Source organism: Dipodomys spectabilis, unplaced genomic scaffold (genome assembly GCF_019054845.1).
Source record: "Dipodomys spectabilis isolate Male_0828 unplaced genomic scaffold, ASM1905484v1 ptg000002l, whole genome shotgun sequence".
Taxonomy (NCBI): domain Eukaryota; kingdom Metazoa; phylum Chordata; class Mammalia; order Rodentia; family Heteromyidae; genus Dipodomys; species Dipodomys spectabilis.
The window spans coordinates 43,187,382-43,215,223 of NW_024870679.1; the positions used below are offsets into that span (position 1 = coordinate 43,187,382).

Below are 27,842 nucleotides of genomic sequence, written 5' to 3' on the forward strand. Positions count from 1 at the left end.
ATCCTAGCTCTCATCCTTGTATTTTACCACTTATTTGCTTATCTGTTTAATCACTGTAAGGATGGAAATTACATTGCTCAGGGCCCTGTGATACCTAGCAATGACAAATGTTTCTTCATGTGTGCTAGTACTGGAGCCTGAACTCGGAGCCTGGGCAGTGTCCCTGAACTTTTTCACTTAAAGCTAGTGCTTTTCCAGTTGACCCAAAGCACCACTTAGAGCTTTTTGCTGATTAACTAGAGATAAGAATCTTGTGAACTTTCCTGCCCAGGCTGGCTTTAAACTGTGATCCTCAAATCTCAGCTTCCGCTGACAGGTGTGAGCCACCAGTGCGTGGCAGATAAATGTTTCTGAATAAATGACTGTGAAGAATTGGGTGATCTGGTTGGTTGGAAGCCTTCTCCTGCTGCAGGGTGACAAATCAGCTCAAAGGGACAAGAAAAAGGGCTTTCCAGTGCAGGAGGCTGCTATCAAAGCCATTCTAGACTACAAGACTGTAGAGCTAAAAGCTCACAACTTGGCATTGTACCTGGGTCTGCTACTATTAGCTTTGTGACTTTGGGCAGGTCCCTCAAGGTCCCCTGAGCTTCAGCTTTGTCACCTGCTGTAAAGAGGAGCTATAGTGAAGATTCACTGAAACACTCAGCTCTTGTCTGACCCTCAGTGAACCTTATACCAGCCATGGCCATTAGGGTTGGGTTGTCTTCCCAGTCAAAGTTCCATTCTTTGCATCTCCTCCCTCCAATGTCCTGTGGGGGAGACAATCAGAGGATTTGATGAATTTGAAGCATTTTCTGATGCCAGTGGAAAATGGCTGCAGCAAGAAGGAACAACGCCCACCTGGGAAGGCACTTATTTGTTGATACCCAACCATAACTATGCCCCCTGAATACTAAGCACCTGCTGGGTGCCAGGCAATGAACTTCTCTGTCTGAAGGAATGCTGGGAGGACAAGAAGACAGAATAGAAATGGGACCAAATGTTGGGGGCCTAAAGAGGTTCACGCTCATATCACCCCGTGCCCGCCAGGAAGGCCCGGGGTTCTGTGTCCACCAGCAGCTGAATCCCCTTTCTCCCAGCTGGCCCATCCTTGGGAGTGGCTCCAGCAACCCCAACAGTCCCCAGATCAAGAGCATGTGCTCCAAGGCCCCTTCTCTGAGCTCCTCCACACTGGGCAGATAAGAGGTGGCCTCTTCTGGAGAGAGCAGGAGCTCAGTGCAGTTCTGCGGTTTTATTTTTCCTGGGATACTCATGGGGAAGTGGGAACAGCCACAGGTGTGGTGAGGGGAAGCCCCCATCTCCCTTCCCCAGCAGCTGGGAAAGAAGAGAGGCCCAGGCGCCCTGGTCCTGGATTGGTCCAGCCACAGCGGTCCCTGGGCCCTGTGGGCCGAGGGCTGAGGGTGGAGCCCTGGGAGGGTGGGCAGGCTCCTAGGCGGGGTTCGGGATTCTTCATAAAAAGCCACGCTTGATCCCCACGAAGCCCAGCCCCGCGGGGTAGGGTGGGGTGAGGGGGATGCAGAGCCCAGATGGGGGACCCGGCCCGGCCTGGCCCGTGGGGAGTATGTGTGTGTTGGGGGGAAGAGTGGCAGAGATGGTGCCCACGGGGGAGAAGGTGGGTGTGGGGGGGGCAAAGCGTCGGACCAGGAAGGTGGGGGTTCCAGGTTGGAGGGGGCGCAGGGTGGAGAGGCACGGCCCCCAGCCCAGCCTGGGCGCCTTCGCGTGGGGTCAGGAAGGTAAAAAACCCGCCCCGAGAGTGTCGGGCGGGAGGGGCCGGGGCGCGCGGAGCCGGCGGGGCGCGCGCGGGGCGGCCGCGTTCACAGTGACCTCGACGCTGGGTGTACAGTACGGGTAGAAAACCGCGGGCCCGGGCCGGGCCGGGCGGGCCGGGCGGGCCTGGCGGGTCACAGCCTGGTCTGGGCCTCGGGGATGTAGATCTCGATGCTGTCCGCGCTCTCGGTGGCCGAGCTGTGGCGGAAGGAGGCGGCGCGCTTGGCCGCCAGGAGCCGCTTGCGCGCTTCCTGCCGCTGCCGGTCCACGGAGTCCAGGGAGCGCTCCTTCACCGGCACGCCCCGGCCCCGCGAGGGCTTCTTTGGTATCGGCGGAGGGACCTTCTTCTCCTCCTGTCGGGGAAGCGGGGGTGGAGGGGGGGGGCAGCGGGTGAGGCCGAGGACGGCTGAGCCTCTGAGGCCACCCCGCCACACGCGGGGACCAGGACCACTCGGCCATCCGCGCAATCTCACCCCGACATGCCCATGGCCCAGTTCCCAGAGGGATGCCTAGGAGCCCTAAGAATCTGCAGCCTGGAGCCCTGGTGAACTTGGACTGACAAGGTCAACACCCCACTGTCTCCTCCCCCTCCCCCTCCCCCCCCCGCCCCCCAGTAAAAGCACGATGGAGTGGAGGGCCCCCTAGTGGAGACCTCAGACAGCACCATCAGAATGAGGGTGGGGAAAGGGAAAGGGGCTTTGCACCCCAGGAAAGGCACAGCTCCTTCCATAGCCCAGGTACAGCAAAAGGGCATTCATCCACTACACCTCTGAGACCCATCGTGGACATGGCCTTGTAGGCTGAGGGCTGTCGGCATGCTCAAGACCCAGCCCTCTCCTCTGTGGCTAGGTCTCCTTCTAGAAGGTCTGGTTGATTTATCCCAGCTACTCAGGGACAAGCCCTGAAGACGAGAAGACCAGGCATGTGGTCATTCTGGAAGTGGATGGTCACCCATCATGTGTCCAGGGGATCCTCTCTGTGCATGGGTTTCTCTCCCTATGTCTTCCCCCTCCATACCAGTTCCTGTGAGGGGGATTTTCCAGACAGTGGTCCCTCAGCCAGAAGGGATCATCCCCAACACACACACACCTTGGGCTCCAGGAGTTTCCAGCTGTTGGCCTTGAGTTGCTGTAGCTCCAGGAACTTGAGGGTCACATCCTCAATGGAGAGCTGCAGGAGGTCCCAGAAACCCGCCAGGTCCTGGAAGGTGGGCACGGGGAACGCAGTAGGGTCCTGTTGCAGTGGGAGAGAAAACAGTCTTGGAGGACTGAGCTCACCCAGGACCATAGAAAGTCCTGTCCAATTTTGCTATCAGGAGTCTGATGGGGGGACAGGGTCAAGAATACCCACTGAAGATTCACAGGCTGTTTCACTACCCAGTCACACTCTAGGTCACCTACCAGGGTCACACATCTGGCAGCTCTATGACACTCACCATGCTTTGCTGACACAGCCGGAAGAATTGCTGGACCTTCTGAGACAGCAGAAGTTGTGTGCTGCCCACGGCACTGCGGATCTTCTCCAGGACTGTGGAACCAGAGGAACTCAGTCAAGGAGGGGAAAAGGCCTCTCCTTCCCCTGCATGGCTCTGTCATCTAGCCATGGATCTGTCTCTCCCACCCTCTTCCCCTCCCCATCTTTAAGTCTTGACAAGCAAACTCATATTTCACCTCAGGAAGAGGACTTCACCTAATGTGCTTTCCTTCACACTGTCTACTGAGTCCTCTCCCTCCTGTAGCCTTCCAAGTTCAGGGCCTAGCCCTGCCTCCTTGGCCAGGGCACTAGCTCAGCCATCTCAGGGCTGAACTTTGTCACTTATCAGGCACGCCTACTGAGCTCATTAAGAACTAGGAGGTAACTTCATGAATGTGACAGTTGCCTTTTGCCCAACTTGGAGATTTTGTCATAAGTCTGTGACCAACCTCATCCTGGCTTATGGAGAAGGGCTATGTCCCCATTCATGACAGGGCTGTGTCTTCTTGAGCAAACCTCCATTATACCACAGATGGATAAGACTGAATCACCCCACCAGTCTAGAACTGGAGAGCCTCCTTTTTCTCCCACAGACTTGGTGACTTGGACTAGTAGCTTGTTACCTGCCCAGCACCACCAGTCCTAGCCCTGGCCTCTCCCTGCTCCTGAGGAATATCCCTTCTACCAGTTTCTGGTGAGTCTTATGCAGTGGAGACCCTCAAACTCTATGCTGAAGGACCAGCGAGGAAGTAAACCTCCCCTAGGCTGCACCCCAGACTGCGTGCCCAGAGAGGGGCTGGCACAGACTCACTCTCCTCGGGCAGCTCATAGTCCTCCGCCTCACGCTCCATCTGCTGGCACCAGTGCTCCAGCTTCTCCACCTCTGCCCGCAGCATCTTGATGAACCACTCGCCATCCCGTGGGCAGGGAGATGTGCGGCCTGAGTCAGGGAGGCTACGTGAACCACGCTCCATCCAGGAATCACGCCTGCCAGACCCAGGGCCAGGGGCAGGGGCCGGGGCAGGGCCAGGTGACCCATCTGTGGCCGGCGGCTCATACGGCAGTGGGTAGCCCTCACGGTAGGCCCACTGGCCCTGCGTGTGGACCGTGCGGAAGACTGAGTAGGTGGGGGCCCGGGGTCCGGGCTGGGGCTCAGAGGCATGCCTCTGGAAGGAGCGTCCAAACTGCAGGCCTTTGTCTTCTGTGGCCACCGTGGCCAAACCAGCCAGGCCCTCCAGCTCCAGGTCTGCTTGCACACCGGCTGTCACACTGTTGGAGCGCTTGAACCTCGCCCGCCTGTGGAGACAGATGCCTGTCCACTCTGCATCTTGCTGTAGCCTCATCTCAGCCCTCAGTCCCATCCCAGGCAAACAGGAAGGGGGTGAGGGAGGCTGGCTCCCTACAAAGCAATGGCCATGAATCCACGTCCTTCAAATTGATCATTCCTCCCAACCAATGCATACCTTATATACCTGTCATTGCATGAACTTTAGTGAAAGTGTCAGTCAAAATACATAACAACCATTAAGTACTCAAGGCTAGAATGGGTGCTGGCCTACCCCAGTCAGGGTAGAACCCTATCCAAAGCACAGAAAGTAATCCCTGTTGGATGGACCAGAAGGCTTAAGGAGGGCCTCAGGGAGGAAGGTGGGTGGCAAGCTACCAAAGAATACACAAGTATTTCAGTACCCTAACAACCTACAGTCTGAACTGGTTAGCATCCAAGGTTCAGTGTGTCTTCAGCTTTAGAGATGTAAGGAAGGCCCACGGGGATCACCATCACCCAGCCATCAAGTAGCAGAACCAGGATTTGCACCCAGAGGTGCTGGGTTCCAAGCACTCCACATGGCATCAACAGCTAGGACACCAGAAACAATGTCTGGGAGTGGCTGGTGTAGAATGGAAGGATGTTCCCCTGGGGTCCCTGATGGCTCAGCCCAGAGCCTAGCCAGACATACTATGCCAGAGCCAGTGGAGCTGAATTAAGTTGTTGGCAGGAATGACACAAGGCCTGGAAAAGTCTTTGAATTAATAATATGCAAATCCTATGCAAAACAGAAAGTCAATTGGCCTTGTTCATATTTTTTTTCTCCCTTTAAGTTTAGGGACACTTTTTCTGTTAGGAAGTCAGTGCCCGCCCCTCCCAGGCCTCCCCCCACCCCACCTCACCCCCACCCCCGTGAAAAGCAGAGGTCAGCAGATATGAAGGGCAGAAGATAAACAGAAGTTCCAGGGCTGGAAAGCCCGCTGGGTCCTAAACTACCTTCACTTCCATATGGTCAGAAGAGAGAGGGTCTTTGCGGGGCCAGCTCCAGGGGCCTGCCCAACCTCCCAGGAGTCTCTCCCAACCCCCTTGACTTCAGCCTTACTCATGCTTCCCAGGCCTCCTCTCCTTGCCTGCCTGCCTGCCTGCTTTCCTACAGCTGGCGGGCTGCCTGCTGGGAGCCTGTTGCCATAGAAACCAGGCCCAGAAGGATGCTGCAGGACCCAGGAAAGAGAGAGGCACTCGTGTGCAGTTTCTAACGAGCCCTAGGTCCCCACCCCCACCCGGAGAGAAAGGAAGAGAGAGAACAGTGCCTCCCACATGGTCTTCACCTTGGTGTCTGCTCCAGTCTAGACTGGCATCAATATTTGCCTTGACTACTGGTCTAGTCTCCCTTCAGATCCACTCAATAGTACAGAGGAAGAACACTGGGCCAGGAGGCAGACCTGAGTTCTAATGCTGGCTCTGTCATTATGTGCCTTAGGAAAATCATCTAGGCCATCTAATATATAAGAAGGTATGTTTAAAATATAGTATATGATACATATGATTATGTGTGATATATAAACACAGACATACACACAGATGTACAGATGTATCATATATATATATATATATATATATATATATATATATATATATATACATATAAAATTACAGCAATGACCCTGTGTGATTGCTAAGGCATATCCTCTGTCTAAAATTACATCTTGCAAATTTTGAAATCTGAGGCCCCATTCTTCCTCCCCAGTCTATGCAAGATTAATGTAGTCTTCCTAAAACTGAGGTCTTCCAAGGCATTCCCCTTGCTCAAAACCCTGTCCACAGCCAGATACCAGTGACTTACACCTGTAATCCTAGCTGTCCAAGAGGCTGATATCTGAGTATCATAGATCAAAGCCAGCCTAAGCAGATAAATCTAAGAGACTCTTCAATGAACTAGCAAAAAGCCTGAAGTAGAGTGTGACTCAAGTGATAGAGCATCAGCCTTAAGTGGAAAAAGCTAATTAGCAAGAATGTGAAGCCTGCCAGGCACTAGTGGCTCAGGAGGCTGAGACCTGAGGATCATGGTTCAAAACCAGCCCAGGCAGGAAAGGCTATGAGACTCTTATCTCCTATTAAGCGCCAGAAAACCAGAAGTAGCACTGTGGCTTAAAGTGGTAAGAAGCAAGCCTTGAGAGAAAAAGTTCAGGGACAGCAGTCAGGCCCTGAGTTCAAGCCCCAGGACAAATGGGGAAAAAAAGAGCATCGACCTTGAGTTCAAACCCCAGTACCAGTTCATGTGTACAAGCATGTGTGTGTGTGCCCCCCCCACAACTTCCATAGCACCTCAGAGACAAGAGAAAAGTTCAAACTTCCTGTGCTAGCATTTGCCTAAGGCCCTTATCCTCCAGATATACAGTCCTCATCTCTAACTTCATCCCCACACCCTTCTTGTTCCCCAAGAGATGAGACTGATCCTGGCTCTCACAGGCTTTGCACATAGTGTTCCCTTTCCCCAAATCTCCTTTTTCCTCTTCCTCCTCATTCCTTGTCCATCTCCAACTCTAATCCCTCTTTCTCTGTGATCCCCTGACGGACCCCCTCACCCCCAACCTCTTCTCAGCAGTCTTCCAGCACTCAAAGGCAGCCCCATGACTTAGCTGAATCGTTCTCTCTGGTGAATCTTGTGTATTTACTGTCAGGATGCATCTTGGCTCCCTATGGATATTTTTGTGTCTTTGGGCTCTAGTTGACCTATGGCTACTTCAGAGCTCCCGCGGAGAGATCGAGATAGGGTTTGCCTCAGTAAATACATATCTGAAGAGATGCGATCCTTGCCTGTTTCCCTGTCACTCCCACTAACCATGATCGGTCCTTGGGCACCACAGGGCCTGCTTGCCTGTCAATTGTCTGTGGGGAGCCATCAGAAGATCCCAATCCATCTTTACAGAAGCAGCCACACAGTGTAGGAGAGAAGTACCTACTGCTCCAGGCTTCGTGGTTTTAAGTCAGTGTCTAACTGTGCTCTCAGTGTCCACGCTCCAAGGAAGGCCAGTCACTGAGGAGGTGATGGGTATAGTGGTAAGCACAGTCCTCATCAATACTCCCAGCCAGCGGCTGGAGATGTGCACTGCATGATCAGGAGTAGCCATCTTTGTGTAAAGGGTATTTCAACTAGCAGCATGTGACAAGGTCACCAAAGAAAAGAGTCCTGGAAGCTGGGCACCAGTGGCTCATGCCTGTAATCCTAGCTACTCAAGAGGCTGAGATTTGAGGATCACAGTTCAAAGCCAGCCTGGGAAGGAAAGTCCATGAGACTCTTATATCCAATTCACCACCAGAAAACCAGAAGTGGAGCTGTGGCTCAAAGTGGCAGAGCGACAAGCTCAGGGACAGCGCCCAGGCCCTGAGTTCAAACTCCAGGACTGGCACACACACACACACACACACACACACACACACACACACACACACACACACACACAAATTAAAAATCCCACGATGAAGTGAACAGTCTGGATTATCTGGGTGTATCTAATTTAACCACATGGGTCCTTGTAAATGAAAACAGGAGGCAGGAACGCCAGAGGTAGAGGAGATAGGAAGAAGAAATCAAGTTTGCATCAACCTGGTATGGCTGGCAAGCTAGAAGTTGGCCAGAAGCCAAGGAATACAGGCACCCTCTATAAAGTATAAAAGATGACAAATAGGTTCTTCCAGCAGAAAGGCCACAGTCCTGCCTGCATCTTGATGTCAGCCCAGTGAAATCCACTAACATAGGATATTAAATATGCATGCTTTACATCATGACAGTTGTCCTAATTTAATATGATTGGGGCAGGAAACTAACACATCATGTAAAGAGAAAGCGAAGATGGAGAAGGGAAAGCCAACAGTCCAAGAAGGGTAAAAAATAACAATGAATATCCTGGGAGCACTGAGTACGTGCTAAGTTAAGCACCTCTGAGCACAGAGTATTGCTATGAGTACTGAGCATGTGCTAAGTTAAGCACCTTACATGACTAAACATGCTCAGTCCTTAGGATCAGTCCTAGGGTAAGGGTGTGAACATCACCCACACTCATAGATAAGAAAAATGACACTTACAGAGGTTAAGTGGCTTCCTAAGATGAGACAATTATCCAATCAGTGACACTGCCTCCCTAGACCAATGGAAAGGGCATTTCTAATCAGAAAGACAAATGTCCAACCACTGAGGCAGGGCCACTGGAGGAGGCAAGGGAGAGATGCAGGGGCCTCCCTCATCCTATTGGGGTGGCTGGGGAGGCTATCTGCTGGACAGTGTGGGGGTGAGGGAAAGGAAGGGGAATGAATCAATTTGGGGGCAGACAAGTAGTGAGTTTAAGGCCCAAGTACCTTAAAGTCAGACTGGGCTCAAGCTCCAACTCCATGGTTTGCGGCTGGTTCAGCTCCTCATTGGTAAGTGGGAACCATAATGGCACCAACCAGCTCAGCAGATTGCTGAGCACGAAAAACACTTGGACCAGCAGCACCTGGCCTGCCCATTGTGTTAACTGTTATGGAGAAGTGGGAAAGTTTGCTTGGAAGAAAAAGCCGGACAAACACAATAGCCTAAATGCTGCTGAAAACCCAGCACCCAGCTAGGCTGTGTAGTTATTAATTATTCTGATTGCTGTGATCACTTCCATCTGCTCTCGCACAGCCCTCCCAACAAAACCGCTTTTATACTCTGCGTCACATTGTATTGTAGTGGTTTATTTGCATATCTGTCTCTCTCTAAATGGGGCAGTTCCTCAAACATAAATGTTGGCTGGATACTTGATTGGCTGGTTAGCTGGAAGGAAGGAGGAGTAGAGACCACTAATTATTCCCAACATCTATTCTTCTTTTCTTTCTCAGTAACAGAATCCCATGATTTTAAGCCAGACACATGGCCACTTTGGATAAAGATTAGGTATAGCCACAGAGCAAAGTTTTAAACCATAGGATATGAGCAGCAGTGGTATTTGCAGCTTCTGGAAAGTGTTCTTAGAAGAACTTTGGGCTGAAGATGTAACTCAGGAGTACTTGCCTAACAAACACAATGGCTGCAAGGCAGGCAGATAGATAGATAGATATAGATAGATAGACAGACAGACAGACAGACAATCTTATTAAAGCAAGCAGGCATCTGTTCCTGGTAACTTCTTCCTCCCTGACAAAATCTCCAGAATGTAGATATGATGGCTGAACCTCAGTCAAGCAGCCATCTTGGAGCATGCAATTGTACGCAGATATTATTTATAGGAGCCTGGGTCCTGACACCGTGTAACACCTATCAGCCCTCTATACTTCTCTTCCAAGCAAGAAAGAAACTTCAACCATGTTTAAGTAACTGTTATTTTGGGGCTTTCTATAACACAGCCAAACTTAATCCTAACTGTAACAGATTAGCTTTTCAGGGGAGTGAAATCCAAAGCTTATTTTTCCTATTTTATTTTGGACTTGGTAGTACTTGCATTGGTCTTCAGTAACAGCTATATGCACAGGGTAGAAATTGGCTTCAGTTATGAGTTGCCACTAATGGGCACCAACGTGTCACATTATGTTCTGTACAAGCCTTTAGGAAACTGGGCTGCAGAGGCCTCCTTCCTTCCAGTTATTCCTGGTGACCATGATCCCATTCTTTGTGGTTTGGAAAGTCACTTCATGGTTACACTGAGGAGCTGTTCCTTCCGTCTCTCTAGGGAATAACATGGAAATCTTGAGGAATAGTCAGTACTCAGACACCCCGAGAGGTTTCACCAGGAGTGTTTGGCTGCAGGCTGGTGGGGGTGGGGATGAGGAGGAAGGATGGGACACTTCAACTAGGCACAGCTGTGTATCAGTTCTTGTAGAAGCTTCTCTCCCAGAAAGCGTGGAAGATAACCAAGTTGGGTTCTTGGTAATCTCAACACTGTAAGAGGCTGAGAGAAGAGGCCAAAAGCATGGAGTTCAAGGCCAGCCTGGTCTACATAACCAGAACTTGTCTTACAATTAATAAATAACCAGGGCTGGGAAGGTGGCTCAGTGGTAGCGTGCTTGCTTGCATGCCTGAGGCCCTGGGTTCGATTCCTCAGCACAAAGCCAGAAGTGGCGCTGTGGCTCAAGTGGTAGAGCGCTAGCCTTGAGCTGAAGAGCTGAGGGACAGTGCTAAGGCCCAGAGTTCAGGCCCCACAACTGGACCCAAAAAAAGAAAAAAACAATAAATGAACAAATAATAAGTAGAAGAGGGTCTGTGAGGGCTGGGAAGGTGGCTTAGTGGTAGAGTATTTGCCTAGCATGCATGAAGCCTTGGGTTCGATTCCTCAGTACCACATAAACAGAAAAGGCCAGAAGTGGCATTGTGGCTCAAGTGGTAGAGTGCTTGCCTTAAGGAAAAGAAGCCTAGGGATAGTGCCTAGACATTGAGTACAAGTCCCAGAACTGGCGAAAAAAACAAGAATCAGAAGAAGAAGAAGAAGAAGAGGAGGAGGGGGGGGGGGGGGGGGAGGGGGGGAGGGAGGAGGGAAAGGAAGTCTCCTGTGGCATATATTACCTAGGAGTAGACAGTCATGGATTCCCTTTTACACACACACCCCTCATCTATCCAGACCTTCGCCTCAGCTGGGAGTTGAATTTGTAACTCCACTACGCAGTCAGGGGGGCTGTGACAATGAGAAAGGGCAAGGTGGCTGAAGATGGCAGATTTCAGAGTCACAAAAATAAGTCAAAAACCACCCCTAGCACAAAGGCTAAGGATTGGACACTGAGCTCTTTTATTGTGTTCCATCAGATTCTGGGACTGGGAAGAGAGATACAATAAATGAATACATACATACATACTAGCCTTGAGATAGGGCTACTGTTGCTTGTGTGTGTGTGTGTGTGTGTGTGTGTGTGTGTGTGTGTGTGTGTGTGTGTGTGTGTGTGTGTGTGTTGGTACCAGAGCTTGAACTCAGGGCTTCACACTCTCATTCAATTTTTTCCAGTCATGGCCAGGGCTCTATTGCACCATACCTCAAGTTGTTGTTGTTGTTGTTGTTGTTTTTGCCGGTCCTGGGGCCTGAACTCTGGGCCTGGGCACTGTCCTTCAGCTCTTCAGCTCAAGGCTAGCACTCTACCACTTGAGCCAAAGCACCAATTCCAGCTTTTTCTACTTATGTGATGCTGAGGAATCGAACTCAGGGCCTCATGCATGCAAGGCAAGCACTCTACCACTAAGCTACCATCCCAGCCCCAAGTCTAGACTTTTTCTTAACTAACTGGAGATAAGAATCTCAGATGGATTTTTCTGCCTGGACTGGCTTCAAATTGTAATCCTCAGATTTCAGACACTTGAGTAACAATGATTACATGCTTGAGCCACGAGCACCTGGCTGGTAACTGTTTCTTAATGTTTTTTCTTTTCTTTCTTTTTTTTTTTTTGGGGGGGGGGTCCAGTCATGGGGCCTGAACTCTGGGCCTTAGCGCTGTCCCTCAGCTCTTCAGCTCAAGGCTAGCGCTCTACCACTTGAGCCACAGCGCCACTTCCGGCTCTTTTTTTGCTTATGTGGTGCTGAGGAATCGAACCCAGGGCCTCATGCATGCAAGGCAAGCACTCTACCACTGAGCCACCTTCCCAGCCCCTCTTAATATTTTTTCTTACCACAGGACTTTTGCATATGTCTTCTGCCTGGAACATTTTTTTTTCTTTTTGTGATACTAAGGTTAAAACTCAGGGCCTCATGCTTAATAGACAAGCACTTAAGCCATACCTCTAGCCCTCTGCTTGGTGCATTATCTCTCATTTTCATTTAGCTAATTTTTATTCATCCTTCAGGTCTCTATATCACTGTCAATTCCCTAAGAAGCTGAGTCTGACCTCTCTGACAGGATGAAAGCCTATAGGACATATTATTTTCTTCTTTCTGTCGGTCATGGGGCCTGAACTCTGGTCCTGGGCACTGTCCCTCAGCACTTCAGCTCAAGGCTAGCACTCTACCACTTGATCCACAGCACCAATTCCGGCTTTTTCTGCTTACGTGGTGCTGAGGAATCGAACCCAGGGCCTCATGCATGCAAGGCAAGCGCTCTACCACTGAGCCAACTTCCCAGCCCCAGAACATACTATTATGGCACACAGACCTGTCACAGCTGTTGTTTTTTTTTTTTTTTTTTTTTTTTTTACAGCTGTTGTTTTAACCTTTTTTTTTCAAGGTTGTAGATCATACTTAAGACTCCTCACATGCCACGCAAGTTCTCTACCACTGACCCACATCCCAACCTAATTCTATATGATTTGTGAGATTTTTAGATGAATACTAGCACTAACATCTCAGAATCCTCAATAACAAGCACAGTACTCAACGAATATTCTGGATCCAGTCAAGTACTGGTAACAGCCACCTGTAAGCTTACCTACTCAGGAAGCTGAGATCTGAGGATTGCAGTTTGAAGCCAAACAGAAAAGTCTAAGAGGCCTAAACTTCAATTAACCAGCAAAAAACAGACTAGAGGTGTGACTCAAGTGGTAGAGCACCAACCATGAGCAGAAAAGCATAATGAGCATACAAGGCTTTGAGTCCAAGTCCCAGTACTGGCATGAAAAGAAATATATTGTAGATCCAATAAAGAAATAGATATGCAGGCAAAGGGAGCTTGGGTGGTGGGGAGCACAATAGAGATGGAACAAAAGGGACTCAGAGCATGCTATACACTTCCAGGCCAAGCCATCACTGAGGCAACTGGAAGCAGCCATAGATAACCAAATGGTAGCCTCAAGATTAGCAGAGAATGAACTGAAAGGTAGCAAGAAGAGAGATCTCCTACCCAATAATTTCTAAAACTAAAGTATATAATAGTAAAACAGAGTAAGGACAAGAGTCAGAAAATGAGTGGCTGGCAGTGGGGACAGTCCTGGATGTTTGCCTAGCAAGACTGCTGAAATTGGTGGCTCAGTTCTGTGTACCAGTTGGGGCATGGTGTGTGGTGAGTCAGACTGAAAGTGCCAGGGACAGAAGGGGCAGCAAGGACCATGCAGGTGTACAACTCAAGATGCTTTCAGCAGATAAGCGAGGGAACCTGGCCAGAGAGCTGGGCCAGATTTCCCTTCTCTGCACCTGTCACTCCTGAATACCCAGCGTGATCAGCTGTCCCGGGCGATTCGGCACTTTACCACCATCTTGCCTCAGACTGGCCCATCAAGGCCTTGCCTTGCACTTAGAAGACCACACTCAGTGCCTGGCCCTGTCCTGCCCACCTCTGACACCAAAATGCTTCTTGAACTGGTTGACTTCTCCCTCCATCCACTGCTATCAGCTTAGTTGAGACACCTGATCAATGTGGTAGGCTGGATCAACTTAGGATGCTCCCACCCATGTCCCAAACACACACACACACACACACACACACACACACACATCAATGTGGTTCATGTCTGTAATCCTGAGGAAGGTGAGATCTGATCATTGTGGTTCAAAGCCAGCCAGTCAGCAAGTCTCTTATCTCCAGTTAACCACAAAAAAGCCAAAAGTGGAGATGTGGCTCAAGTGGTAGAATACCAACCCTGAGCGGAAAAGCTAAGGAACAATGCCCAGGACCTGAGTACAAGCCCTAGTACTGGCACCAAAAAAGAAAAGAAAGGAAAAAAAAAGAAAAACCAGAAAGGTGCTTTTGCTACCATGCCATGCTTGAAAACAGGAGAGACATCTTCAAGGTACCGGAAGCAAAAAGGAAATTCAACCACTAAGTATTGAAAGAGCATCTAAACCAACTGAGCCACAGGAGTACTAGGCCAGACATATACTGAGAGGCTAGATGGGAATGCCCATGGAAAGTGCAAGAAGAGCCACCCAACCTGTGCTTAATGGGGAGCTGGAAGGAGACCCCCAGAAAGAAGCCAGTAGCCAAGAAGTCTGTTTCATTTACAAACTTAGGCCAGAAAAGCCCCATGCCAATGATTCTGAGATGTAGTCTAGAGGGTGGATACTGGGAAATCTGAACCTAAAGGCTGCTGTGTGAGGGGGTGGGGGGCTGGGTTTGAACACATACTACCTGGAAACACAGAGACCTCAAGCTGTGATGTTAACTTGAACATAGGTCCCAAGTTCAAGCAGCAGCTCAGCCTCAAGGGAGCCCAAGAGGAAGGAGTAGGCAGAAACAAACAATGAACAATGAACTGCTCAAACATGTTTGTAAATCTACTCTATTAAACCATAAAAGACATAATAACAGCTGAGTTAGGAGAGCTCTTTAAAGAGGTATAATCAAAATGCTAGATAAATATAACATGGAGGATGGGAGGAGGGAGTTGAAGGCTCTTGTTTTATAAGTAATAGGGACAAAAAATATACGTTACTAGAAATATATATATATATGTGTGTGTGTATATATATATATATATATATATATATATATAATGAAGTCTATCTATCAAATATGTAAGGAAAACCATTACTGAAAAAGATAAATTTCCAAAGCAGTAGAAGGAAAGTGAGAAACTTGATCAGAAGCTGGGTACCAGTGGCTCATACCTATAATCCTAGCTACTCAGGAGGCTGAGATCTGAGAATTGCAGTTCAAAGCAAGATTGGGCAGGGAAGTCTGTGTGATTTTAATTAACCAGCAAAAAGCCAGAAGTGGAGCTGTGGCTCAAGTAGTAGGATGCCAGGCTTGAGTGAAAAAGCCAAGTGAGAATATGAGGCCTTGAGTTAAAGCTCCAGTACAGGAAAAATGAAGAAAGGAAGGATGGAGGGAGGGAGGGAAAGAAAAAAGGAAGGAGGGAAGAAGGGAAGGAGGAAAGGAAGGGGAAGGGAGGGAAGGACAGAGAGAGAAGGGAGGGAAGGAAGGAGGGAGGGAAAGAGAGAACAAGAGAGAAAGAAAGAAAGCAAAGGAAGGAAGGAAAGAGGGAGGGAGGAAGAGGAGAGAGAGACTGGTTTGACAGTAAACAAAATTCAGAGAAGAAGAAAGCAAATTATAAAATATGTTTAAATTTTAAAGTGATAATAAAAACCAAATCCAGACAAGTTGATAATCAAAAATATATAAAAAGATCAGATAAGCCTATTAAACCCTAGCTACATATCATTTAGAAATGACATATCTAAGTATAAGGACACAGGAAGGTGGAAAATAAACAGGTGGGAAAATGTGAATTGGAAAATAAACTGAAAGAAAGCAGTCTGCTGGTAGCCATAAAAATCAGGCAAAAAAAAAAGGTCTGGGGGGGGACTGGGGAGGTGGTAGAGCGCTTGCCTTGCATGCATGAGGCCCTGGGTTCAATTCCTCAGCACCACATAAGCAAAAAGAAAAAAAGCCAGGAGTGGCGCTGTGGCTCAAGTGGTAGGGCCCTAGCTTTGAGCTGAAGAGCTGAGAGACAGCACCCAGGTCCAGAGTTCAGGCTCTACCACCCACCCTCAAAAAAGAAATCAGTCAAAAAAGACATTAAGGCAAAAGTAACTAGTAAATAGGAAAAACAAATTATTTCATGATAATTGAGTGAAACTACTGACAGATACAACAATCATGTTTGTGTGTTTATGAATTGCACACTCTCAAGTAAAAATTAATAAGTTACCAGGGAAAAACATCACTTGCACAACCACAGTGACACATTTTAAACACACCTCTCAGGAATGATAGATTTGACACACCTAGCACTTGGAAGGTGAATATCCAGAAGCTGTAATTTCTAAGTGTGTGTGATCATATTTATCTACAGGATGATGAAGGAAACCTAAACATACCCCCAGCAGACAGAATCTATGCCTCAGAGCAAATTCAGAAATCAATAATGAAAAGCCAATTCCTCTCCTCCCCCCAAAAAAGTACACTCTTGGGGAAAAAAACCTGTAAAATTTCTTTAAACTATTTATAAATTCAAAGGGATTTATAAACTGGGTGCTGGTGGCTCACACCTGTAATCCTAACTTCTCAAGAGGCTGAGATCTCAGGATCAAGTTTCAAATCCAGCCTGGGCAGAAAAGTCCATGGGACTCATTTCCAATAAACTACTCAGAAAAAGCCAGAAGTGGTGCTGTGGCTCAAGTGGTAGACCATTAATTAGCCTTGTGCACAAAGAGGTTCAGGGACAGTGCCCAGACCCTGAGTTCAAGCCCCAGGGCCAGCAAAAAAAGAAAATTTATGATGATTGGACACAAGTGGCTTATACATACAATCCTAGCTACTCAAGAGGCTGAGCCTAAGGATCAAGGTTCAAAACCAGCTCAAGTAGATAAATCTGAGAAACTCTTATCTCCAGTTTACCAGCAAAAGCTGGAAATAAAGGTACGTTTCAAGTGGTAGAGTATCAGCCTTGAGCGGAAAATGCTAGACAAGAGTGTAAGGCCCTGAGTGCAAGCCCCAACACCAGCACACACATACAGACAATACCCACACATAGACAAATTATGATGAAAAATAATATTTAGAAGGGAATAATTAAAGATACTAAATCTCAAAACTTATGAGGTACACTAACAGCAATAGGGTTAGATGCAATGTGATAGCCTTACAGAAGTGCTGACCATTAGTGTTTAATTCATGAGGCTGAAGAATGGACTAAAACAACAGAAGAAATAAAATAACTGAAGTAGCAGGGAAAAAATGGTTGTTAACCAAAACTAAAAGCTAATTTTAAAAGTAAACTAATAAAATGTAGCTTTAGGGCTGGGAAGGTGGCTCAGTGGTAGAGCACTTGTCTTGCATGCTCAAGGCCCTGGGTTCGATTCCTCAGCACCACATAAGAAAAAAGCCGGAAGTGGCGCTGTGGCTCAAGTGGTAGAGTGCTAGCCTTAAGCTGAAGAGTTGAGGGACAGCGCCCAGGCCCAGAGTTCAGGCCCCACGACCGGACCCAAAAAAAAAAATGTAGTTTTAAAATATATTTAATATTAAAATGTACAATACTGATCAAGAAAGAAAGGTCAGAAAAATAAAAACAGAAAAGAAAGAGAGGTCAGGCATAAATATGTGGTGTTAGAAAGGAAAAAAGGTGACAACTAAATATACAATATTTATAAAATTATGTGTAACATATGTATGATCACAGTGAGATGTTTCAATGATATGAATTTATAATATTATGAGAAAGAATATCTTGAGCCAAAAAACTTGAAAACTGCTATTTTTTTTGTAAGATGGTCCACTGTTTAGAAAATGTAAATCATCCAAATAAAGTTGGGTGCTGGTGGCTCATGCTTGTTATCCTAGCTACTCAGGAGGGAGATTTGGGAATACTGGTTCAAAACCAAGCCAGACAGAAAAGTCAATGAGCCTCTTAGACTCTTATCTCCATTTAACTACTAAAATGCCTGAAGTTGAGATATGGCTCAAATGTAAACAATGTGCTTAAGCATAAAAGATAAAGGACACAGCCCATGCCTTGAGTTCAAACTCAAGAACTGACACAAAAATAAATAAAGCCAGGGCTGGGAAGGTGGCTCAGTGGTACAGTGCTTGCCTTGCATGCATGAGGCCCTGGGTTGATTCCTCAGCACCACCTAAGCAGAAAAAGCCAGAAGTGGTATTGTGGCTCAAGTGATAGAGCACTAGCCTTGAGCAGAAGAACTGAGGGACAACTCCCAGGCCCAGAGTTCAGGCCCAAGGCTGACTAAAAAATAAATAAATAAAGCCAAAATAGATCATAACCACTGAAGAGACTAAAGCCACACTTTAAAAAGGTCTCCAATCCCCAAAGGCCTCAAGCCTACACAGGTTCATGGTCAACTTCCCCAACCCTGAGATCATAACACACATTGTTCCATTGAACAGAACAGAGAAAACTACCAATTCATTTTAGGAGTTGTGCAAAACTTTAATACCTGAACTGAGTAACAACAATGAAAAGGAAATTGTAGGACAGTTATCACTTGTGAGCATAGATAAAAAAATCTTAAAGTCTTAAATGTTTAAAATGTAGCAATGTATATGAAAGTAATATAACACAATTGTTATATGTTAGATGGAAGCCAGGTGCTGGTGGCTCATCCCTGTAACCCTAGCTACTCAGAAGACTGAGATGGAGGATCGCAGCTCAAAGCCAGGCAGGAAAGTCTGTGAGACTCCTATCTCCAATTAACCACCAGAAAACTGGAAGTGGTGCTGTGGCTCAAAGTGACAGAACACTAGTCTTGAGCAAAGGAGCCCAGAATTCAAGCTCCACAACAAAAACAAAAACAAAACAACCTACTAGATGGTCAGGTGGGCAAAATGGTTCGTTCATATCTATAATCTATATAGATACTTGGAAGGCAGAGACAAGGAGGATCAAGGATCAAGGTTCAAGGCTAGCTTGGCCAAAAGCTTCTGAGACCCCATCTCAATCATTAAGCTGAGTTTGGCTGTGCCTGTGATCACAGCTATATGGAAGGACATATATAAGAGGATCATAGTACCAGGCCTTGCAAAAAATGCAAGACTGTACCTGAAAAATAGCTAACGCAAAACAAGCCTGAAAGACTGGCTCGAGTGGTAGAGCACTATGCCCTGCAAGTAGAAGGCTCTGAGTTTCAAACTCCAGAATTTCTAAAATCAAGAGAAAAAAAAGCTAAAACTTCAAATACCTTGTCTTTGCCTTTAGCCATAAGAACCCAGATTCTTGGCTGAGTACTTCATACCCTGCACATTGCTTTCTACCTAAAAGACTATACTTCACAACTTCCCTTGCAGGTGTCTCCAAGGGGTTATAACTGACACGAGGTAGGCCAGTGTTATGTGTAACTTTCAGGAAATCTTTTAGAAAGAAAGGAGGACTATATCCCCTTTTCTTCTGTCTTCCTTCCTACTGGTCAAAGTGCAGATATAGCAAGAGGAACACTAACAGCAGCTTCTTGGATAGAAGAAAAGATGGGAGAGCAACAAAAGAGAAGCCTGGGGTCCTGATGCTACTTCTATATCCAAGCTGTCTTTTTTTCTAAATGAGTGCAAATTACATTTACTTAAGACATATTAAGGTTCTGTTAAAGCTAAATTTGACATAAATACATAACAGGATCAAACTGAGTTTATCCCATGACTTAAAGAATAGACAATGTGGGGCTGGGAAGGTGGCTCAGTGGTAGAGCGCTTGCCTTGCATGCATGAGGCCCTGGGTTCGATTCCTCAGCACCACATAAGTAAAAAGACGGAAGTGGCGCTGAGGCTCAAGTGGTAGAGCGCTAGCCTTGAGCTGAAGAGCTGAGGGACAGCGGCCAGGCCTAGAGTTCAGGCCCCACGACCAGACCCAAAAAAAAAAAAAAGAATAGACAATGTGGAAAATGCATTCAAATGGGACTCATCATGGCTGAAAAGCACTTGCCTAGCAAGAGTGAAGCCCTGAGTCCAATCCTCAGTACTGCTAAAAAATAAAAATAAAAAACAAAAGCATTCCAGGGACCAGTGGTTCATGCCTGTACTCCTAGCTACTCAGGAGGCTAAAATCTGAGGATCGAGGTTCCAAGCTAGACTGGAGAAGGAAAGGCCATGAGACTCTTATCTCCAATTAACCACCAAAAAGCCAGAAGTGGAGATGTGGCTCAAGTGGTGGAACATTAGCCTTGAACAAAAAAGTTCAGGGACAGCATCCAGGCCCTGAGTTCAAGTACACACACACACACACACACACACACAGGCTGTGGTGGCTCAAGCCTGAAATTCAAACTTCTTGGGAGGCAGAGATTGAGGTATTGTGGATCAAGGCGAGCCCAGGCATAAAAATTCCTAAGACTCCCTCACTACCAATGGCTGAGTGTGGTGGCTCACACCTGTTAACCTAGCTATGGAGGAAGCAAAATGTGTGAGCACAGTAATGCATGCCTGTCTGCCCAGTGACTGAAGAACACCTGCAGACACTAGGACAGGGTGGCCCAGCCATAAGTGAGACCCTGGAAAGCAACCACTGCACACAAAGGGCTGGAGGCATGACTTGAATCACACAGCACCCATCTAGCAAGCGCAAGGCTCTCCCCAACACCACAAATTACACAAATTTCTATTCCTAACTAGGAATAGAAATTCTCCTTAACCTGACAAAATGATACCTACCAACATTTGTACCAGACAGTTACCTAATAAAACCAGGATTTGGATAAGTGAACCAAACAAAGCTCGAGTGACGGAAGTGCTGCTCAATGCATTATTACTACAAAAACAAACTTGAAAATAGAGACGTCTGTAGAAAAATTATTGACTGTAGAAAACGCATCATGGTTTTCAGATAGCCTGAGACCTCATAAGAGAGAGAGCAGCAAGATTGCTGGATACAAAATCAATATGCAAAACTTAGCATTCCCATACGTAAATAATGTCCAATTACACAAACAATAGAAAAAGACCCCAGCCATACAGCTACCTCAGTGCCCAACTCCACCACCTTCCTTTCACATTGAGAGAATTGTCCCCTGGGCTTCTCATTTCCACTGATCCTTTCCTCAAATTCATTCTCCATTCAGCAGTTAGTGATCTTTTATAAACATAAATTAGAGCATGTCACACTCTTCCTTTAACCTTTTAATAGCTACTCATTACTTATAATTAGATTCCAGTTCTTTTATTATACCCCTGCTCTTGCATGGCCTGGTCCCTAGAAATCTCCAACTCACCCTCTCACTACTCCTTTATGCCCCTCTACACAAGTCACATAAACCTTTAGTTCCCAATGGCTGTAGAATTCTTTTCTACTCTCGCACCTTTGCATGTTTTATCCTTTCCTCCTACAGTGCTTCCACCAATCCAACCATCACCCAAGTTTTGGCTTAAGTGTCATATGTTTAATTTAAATCAGGTCCCTTCTCTCTTGTCTCCTATTTTCTTTTGAGCAATAGTAACCCATTACATATTAGAGCAAAATATACAATCCTATTTTTTTGGGGGGTGGGGGTCCAGTCGTGGGGCCTGAACTCTGGGCCTGGGCGCTGTCCCTCAGCTCTTCAGCTCAAGGCTAGCACTCTACCACTTGAGCCACAGCGCCACTTCAGGCTTTTTTCTTTTTGCTTATGTGGTGCTGAGGAATCGAACCCAGGGCCTCTTGCATGCAAGGCAAGTGCTCTACCACTGAGCCACCTTCTCAGTCCCTACAATCCCATTTTTATTTATGACTTATTCATTGCCTCTATTTTCCTCTAGACTCTAACTTCTATGAGGACAAGAGTCAGGTTTGTTTCTCCAAGCACCTAACAGAGTACACAGGAGTTGGCATACAATGCTGTTTAAGAAGTATTTGCTGCCAGGAACCAGAAGCTCATGCCTCTAATCCTGGCTACTTATGAGGCTGAGATCTGAGGATCAAAGTTCAAAACTAGCCCAGACAGACAATCTAGCCCAAACACTAGTCTCCTATTAACTGGCAAGAAGCCAGAAGTAGAGGTGCTGCTCAAATGATGAGTGCCAGCCTTGAGCCAAAAAAAGAAAAGAAAAAAAGCTAAGCAAGAGTTTGGAGCCCTGGGTTCCAGCCCTAGTATCAGCACACTCATATACACAAAGAAGTATTTGTTGAATCAATGAATAAATGACAAAGTTTGTTTCTCTAGAAGGCCTGCACTCTTCCTAGATTCCCACTTGTTAGGAGGAATAGAGAGACATTCCCTGCAACCCCATGGAATCTATCCAGAATGAGGGGCCAAAGAGCCTCCCAAGGAGCCAGTGAAGACACATGGGCTTTGCTTAGGGTCCCTAGGCAGTTCCTGAAATAGGAGAGAAGGACAGGATTCAGGGAAGAAGCTGCATCCATCCAGGGCCCCTGGGCCCTGCCTCAATCATGGATTTACAAATTGAGTTTTCCATTAAGTGCCACTTTCCTGTTATCTTTGTGGCATATTAAGAATTTGGAGGACAGAGACTTTAAGGTCTGCAACAAGAGCAGCATTGTGCCAGCCTTGGTGGAGTTATTTACTACCTTGGGAGCAGATGGAACTTCACAGAGCTAGAGCAGGAGTGGAGGGTAATGGTGATTCTACAGTAACCTCAAGACAGGCATGCACACACAGAAGGCAACACCAGAGGTTCCTGGATTATAGTTGGGGTCCCTTGGGGAAAGGTGGAAGGCCTAAAAGTGGCAACTGGAAACAGAACTGCGCTGGCTTCCCAGGCACTGATGTGATTCCTGAAGGTGAGTGTGACCTGGACAGTGCTCAAAACCAGCCCCAGGAAGGTTCCCAGACACGATTCAGAGCCACTGGCCTGGTACCACTGCAGCTCAGAGGGCCCATGGGCCACTGAGGCACTGCCACCATGGTTATTAGAAAAAGTGTCTCCCCACAGGCACCCCACCAGCCGAGAGGACTCTTTTCAGTATTCCCTCTAGAGCTTACAATGCTAATTCTTCAGCTGGAAATTAAGGAAGCAATGTTTCTGAGGCCACCTAATGCCAGACTAGTGGCTGCTGGTAATTCTACTATCTCTGATACACCACCAACTCAGGCATATAATAGGTACCCCCGACTGGTTAAATGCTTGTGCGAGCCAAGTGAGGAGGAGTGTTACATCTGCCAGGGGCTGGTGAGAGGCAATCTTCCTGTTTGTTTGTTTCTTTCTGAGCTCACATACTTGTACACCGCAGGGTGTAATGAGGGACTGGCAGAATCCCTTTATCTCCCCTCCCCTCCCCCTCCCCACAAAGGACAATTGTTGGAGACCTGCTCAGCACCTACCTATTACCTCTCTCTGCTTCTCCTTCCCCACCCTATCCCCAAACCACTGTATAAGTCTTCTCTGCCTCTGAGGACCCGACCCAGGCATGAGCCTAAGAACTCACTGTGGACTTGATGACTACTTCTGAGGACCACCTGTGTCTGCTGTGACTCCATCCCAAGGAGAAGGTGTGATGTCACCTTCCAGGATGAGTGTGCGTGCAGCGAGGACACTGCTGCGCAAGAAGCCTTCGTCCCACAACCAAGCCTGAGAGGCGCCTCCGTTGTGACCCACCTCTTGTCCTCTTCCACCTGTACTCCGATGGAGTGGAACTCTCTTCGGCTTCGGTTCTCAGTGTCGGAGTCCGAGATGGTCTCCACCTGAAAACAGTGGAATCAGTGACAGAGGCGGGGCCAAGGTATAAGCTCCGCCCACTGCCCACAACCACAGGGCGGAGTCAGTAGCGGGGGCGGGGCCAGAGTATAAGCTCCTCCTGCCGCCCACAACCATAGGGTGGAGTCAATGATAGGGGCGGGGTCAGGGACACAGTGGCTCTGCCCCCACGCCAGCTGGCCAATCCTGTGGAGATAAACTTCCAGAACCAGAAGAGAGCGCAGAGCACCAAGGTGGTGGCCAAGGGGGACCTTTCTGTACTCGCTGGGGGTTTGCAGGCACCCCGGATGAGGGAGTGGGCCGGGGTCTGTTTGGAGCAGCCGTGTGGGTGCTGCCCGGCATGGGGTCTGATTGCAGCTCGGGGCAAGTCGGGAAAAAGTCTCTGTCTCCAGAAGCCCCCCTGCTGTCTCCCGCCCCTTCATTCCACACCTGCCAGGGCCTGGGCCTTGGCCTGCGCCTCCCGGTTTTTCATACCTGCACCCCAATGGACGGCCGCCACTTCCGCTGTCTTGCCAGGCTCCGCAGCTCCTCCCTGCCGGGGATGGTCTTGATGATGAGTGTGGGGGGCTTGGGGCTCGCCCGGGGTGGCACCGGCGCCAGCTCCAGGGTGCGAGCGCCCATGGCGGGGCCGTCCAGCCCGTCAGCCGAGCTGCAGCGCCGGGCCGGGCCCTCGGAGGTGGCTGTGAAGCTCTCGTGGGCGGAGTCGGTGCTGCTCTGAGCGGTGATGGAGATGCGGGGTGGGGCCTGGCTCCCCGGCGGGATGGGGGGCGGGGCCTTTCTGAAGTTGAAGGCTGTGGATGGCGGGGACGCAGTGAGTGGGGTGTGGGGGGGGGGGGCGGGGAGGGGGAAGAGGGCACACACCCAGCTGGCCCTTAGGGCCTAGAGCCACCTAAATCTGTCTTCCCCACACTGCCCAGAGAGGGAAGTGATCTGTCCAAGGTCACACAGCATAGCTGTGGCACTCTGGCCAGCACAGAGCACTTAGGGTGCTGGCATATAGCTCAGGTACTCACAGGAGCCGGGCCTCCCTGAGACAGAGGCAGGGGCAGCTAGCAGGGGTAGGCAGTCGTCATCTTGAGAGCATCCAGCCTGGATGGCCCGGAGGTAGCTGTGGCTCCGCATGCGGAAACAGCCAGGCAGGTCCAGGGCGTCCACAGCCTGGGACTCAAGCTCCCCAAACACAGACCCACACACGGCCTCCAGCTGCTGGTTCAACTCGTCGCTGAGCTGGGGGAGGTGATGGGGAAAGCTCTGTTACTGAGGTGCTGGAGTAGGGTGGGGCCACCCAGGGGCTTCACCTGGGGCTGCATCTAAGTCTGCAGAGGCCTGGCCACAATCTGGGTCTTCTGCTTTGGGGCTGTAAGAACCCCTCAGTCTCTACAAAAGAAAGAAGGGAGCACACACTGCCCTGTGCTGCTCCGGCAAACTTCCTTGGGGTCACTTTTCTTCTAAATACCCCTACCCTCCACATCCAATCTCTTCCAATAGTACTCTAGGCTCCAAACCACCACATTTTCTACTTCACCTCGTCTAGCACTGTACCTTTCTCTCAATCCTGAAATAAAAGACCTCCACCCTCCTGCCACGTATCAAGGAGGGGACTGCAGGGATGACACCTTTTAATATGTATAAGCCACTGCCATTACAAACTTGATTCAAAGTAATCTGTGGCCAAAAATTGACAGGTAAGTGATGGAGCAATCAACTTTCCAATCTCCCCAGCCTTTCTCCACCTCTGGCTTCTCCTGAGCCCCATGAATTAGGAATCTGGCTTGGCCAGCTAGTCCTTGCTTTCTCATGTTCTTGTTCACTGGGAAAACCTTAACCATCCCTGGGTGAGGGTCTTAGTGTGGTCTATGATATTTTGTGGTAAAGAATCGATGATGAAAGAAGAAGAAAGAAAATGAAAAATTTGCTCATGGAACCATGCCAGAATTTAGCACACTAAGACCAAGGAGGTGGCAGTGAAAAGAAAAAAAATAAGAGGAAGCCAGCCACTGGTAGCTCACACCTATAATCCTAGCTACTCAGGAGGTTGAGATATAAGAATGAAGGTTCAAAGCCAGCCCAGGCAGAAAAACCACTGAGACTCTTTATCTCCAATTAACCACCAAAAGACAGAAGTGGAACCAGGCACCAATAGCTCACACCTATAATCCTAGGTACTCGGCAGAAGAGCTGAGGATTGCAGTTCAAAGTGAGGCCAAGGAGGAAAGTCTATGAAACTCTTACCTTCAATTAACTACCAAAGAAAATCCAGAAATAGCTCAAATGGTAATGAGTTCGACTTGAGCACAAAAGTTTAGGGACAGTGTCCAGGCCCTAAGTTCAAGCCCCAGGACTGACATAAAAACAAAATAAAAAGTAGAGGTGTGGCTCAAGTGGTAGAGAGCCAGCCTTAAGCAAAACAAAACAAAACAAAACAAAAACAAAAACTAAGGGAGAATATCCTAGCCCAGAGTTAAAGCCCCAATACTACCACAAATATAAACAAACAAATAAATAAATAAGAAAGGACATGATAAAATATATGGAGAAATAGGTGGAACCAGAGGTAAGCTCTGTGCCCCAACACAAAAACAAAGAGTCTGAGCATTGCTCTGCGTGGGTATAGACTTTACCCTGAGCTTCCATCCAGCCACAGCACAGAAGAAATGTTGCCTGCACAGGCTGTAGAGTAAGACTCACCTGGATTCAAATGCTGGCTCTGCTGCCTCCTAGCAGTGTGACCTGGGAAGTGAAAGCATGGGGGGCCTCAGGGGCTCACCTGTCAAACTGGAGTAATGGTGGCACTATCTAGGGGGACTCAAGGAGACCTGGAGGCATTTGGTACAAACAAAGCCCTTGGTGGCAAGCTGGAGGCCTGAGGACCTAGCTGGCATGCACAGGCCAGGTGCTCAAGAGGATCACAACTATTCCTGTCACAAGTCAGAGGCGGCCCTCTGTGGATGATTATGTAGAGGCCCAAGGCAATGTAACAGTAGGTATCTGATGGCTGCATCCTGACATCTCTCCAGAATGATTTGTGCCATCATGTTTATGTACAATCAACAGACTAAGGAATGGCTTAATCCACATGTAAAACTCATCTCAGCACTTCCATAATCCAGCCTCCTTAGCATAACACAATTTCATTGGATAGTGCTTCAAGTAGAGCAGGAATTTCCATCCCATCCTACTACTGGGCAAACTGAGACTCAGACAGGGCAAATGAGTTGGCCCAGGATGCCCCGTGGTAGAGCTTGAAATGAATGCCTTGCTTCTTGTCTCCCCTGCAAGGCTGACTGAGCACCACAACCTCCAAGGGAAGCTTGTTAAACCTCCATTAACTAGATGCTGCTCTCTGCTTTGGCTATGTGGATGCTCAGAGCCAAATGTGCAGGACATAGAAGCTAGGTGGTTGTAATGTAGGTCCAATGATGGAAAAGGACTAGTCTTCTTCATGCAGCTCTTTCTAAAGGAACCTCATTATAAATGCACAGAAATAACAGGCTATGGAAAAAAAATCAATCCCAGATCCAGCGGAAGTTAAGTGTCCTTCCATCTGACTGGCACAAGCCATGCTTATAGCAGGTGTGACTCTCAGTGACTCCTATAATCGGCCTCTCAGTCCTCCTCTCTGGACTTCAGGGGAACCAAGGACAGCAGTTGCCAAGGTACTTCCTCAAACACAGAAGCTGAATCATCTCCTATTACTTGGGGGCTGGGTTCAAAGGGTTCCCCAGCTAGAACCAACTCATCCCAGACAGTCCCTCCTGGAGCCCAGGGGAGCTGAACTAACAAGCTAGACAAGTACATTCTTGGTTAGAAGAGTCTGGATACCAGAGACCAAAGGAACGTCACATCACAGTTACTTTCAGTGAACTCTTCTCTATGTAAATTACTAGGCATGGTTTTATGAGGACATAATAGATGTTCAGTAAATTTTAGCTACTATTATCAGTATCTAGAGGTTCTTAAATCACTGTGACAATACCACTCAGAACAAGAGGCCTCTCTGTTTCCAGAGTTCGAAAGCTCTTGAAATCCCACCCATAAGCTATACACTGAACCAGACAGGAGAGTAAACAATTCCATGGTGCCTTACACCTTCCAGCTGAGAAGAGATTCTGAGGTTCCAACCAGGGAGCAGGTCTCAAGAGAAACAGAGACTCCTCCAGACTCTCAGAGCACTGCACTGAAGTTGATCTGCTCTCTATCTGATCATCAGCTGGTAACATCTGACTGAGAACATTCCCATTAGCCTCCTCACCGCCTTCTCCTCCATTCCCCAGCCCCCACACACAAGAAAGCCAAGGTCAACAGATTCCTCTTGGGAAATGAGAAATCCTCAGCCTGCCTCCAAAGCAGACCCGGAATCAGTAGCCATTTCCAAGCACACGGGAGATTAAGAGAAAAATAC

At 48.1% G+C, this 27,842-nt stretch overlaps 1 protein-coding gene across 1 annotated transcript in view; it reads right to left on the reverse strand.

Annotated features, from left to right (window-relative positions):
• Positions 1-1,215: 1,215 nt before the first annotated feature.
• Dlgap3 (DLG associated protein 3) overlaps positions 1,216-27,842 on the reverse strand; it is a 68,196-nt gene continuing 41,569 nt past the window's right edge. Inside the window, exons 6-12 of the mRNA XM_042678342.1 lie at positions 24,454-24,667; positions 23,915-24,231; positions 23,342-23,427; positions 4,052-4,536; positions 3,203-3,294; positions 2,857-3,000; positions 1,216-2,120 (exon numbers count right to left, since the gene is read on the reverse strand). Coding sequence (XP_042534276.1) covers positions 1,902-2,120; positions 2,857-3,000; positions 3,203-3,294; positions 4,052-4,536; positions 23,342-23,427; positions 23,915-24,231; positions 24,454-24,667 — 1,557 coding nt within the window. The 3' untranslated portion in view covers positions 1,216-1,901. The remainder of the gene's footprint in view (positions 2,121-2,856; positions 3,001-3,202; positions 3,295-4,051; positions 4,537-23,341; positions 23,428-23,914; positions 24,232-24,453; positions 24,668-27,842) is intronic.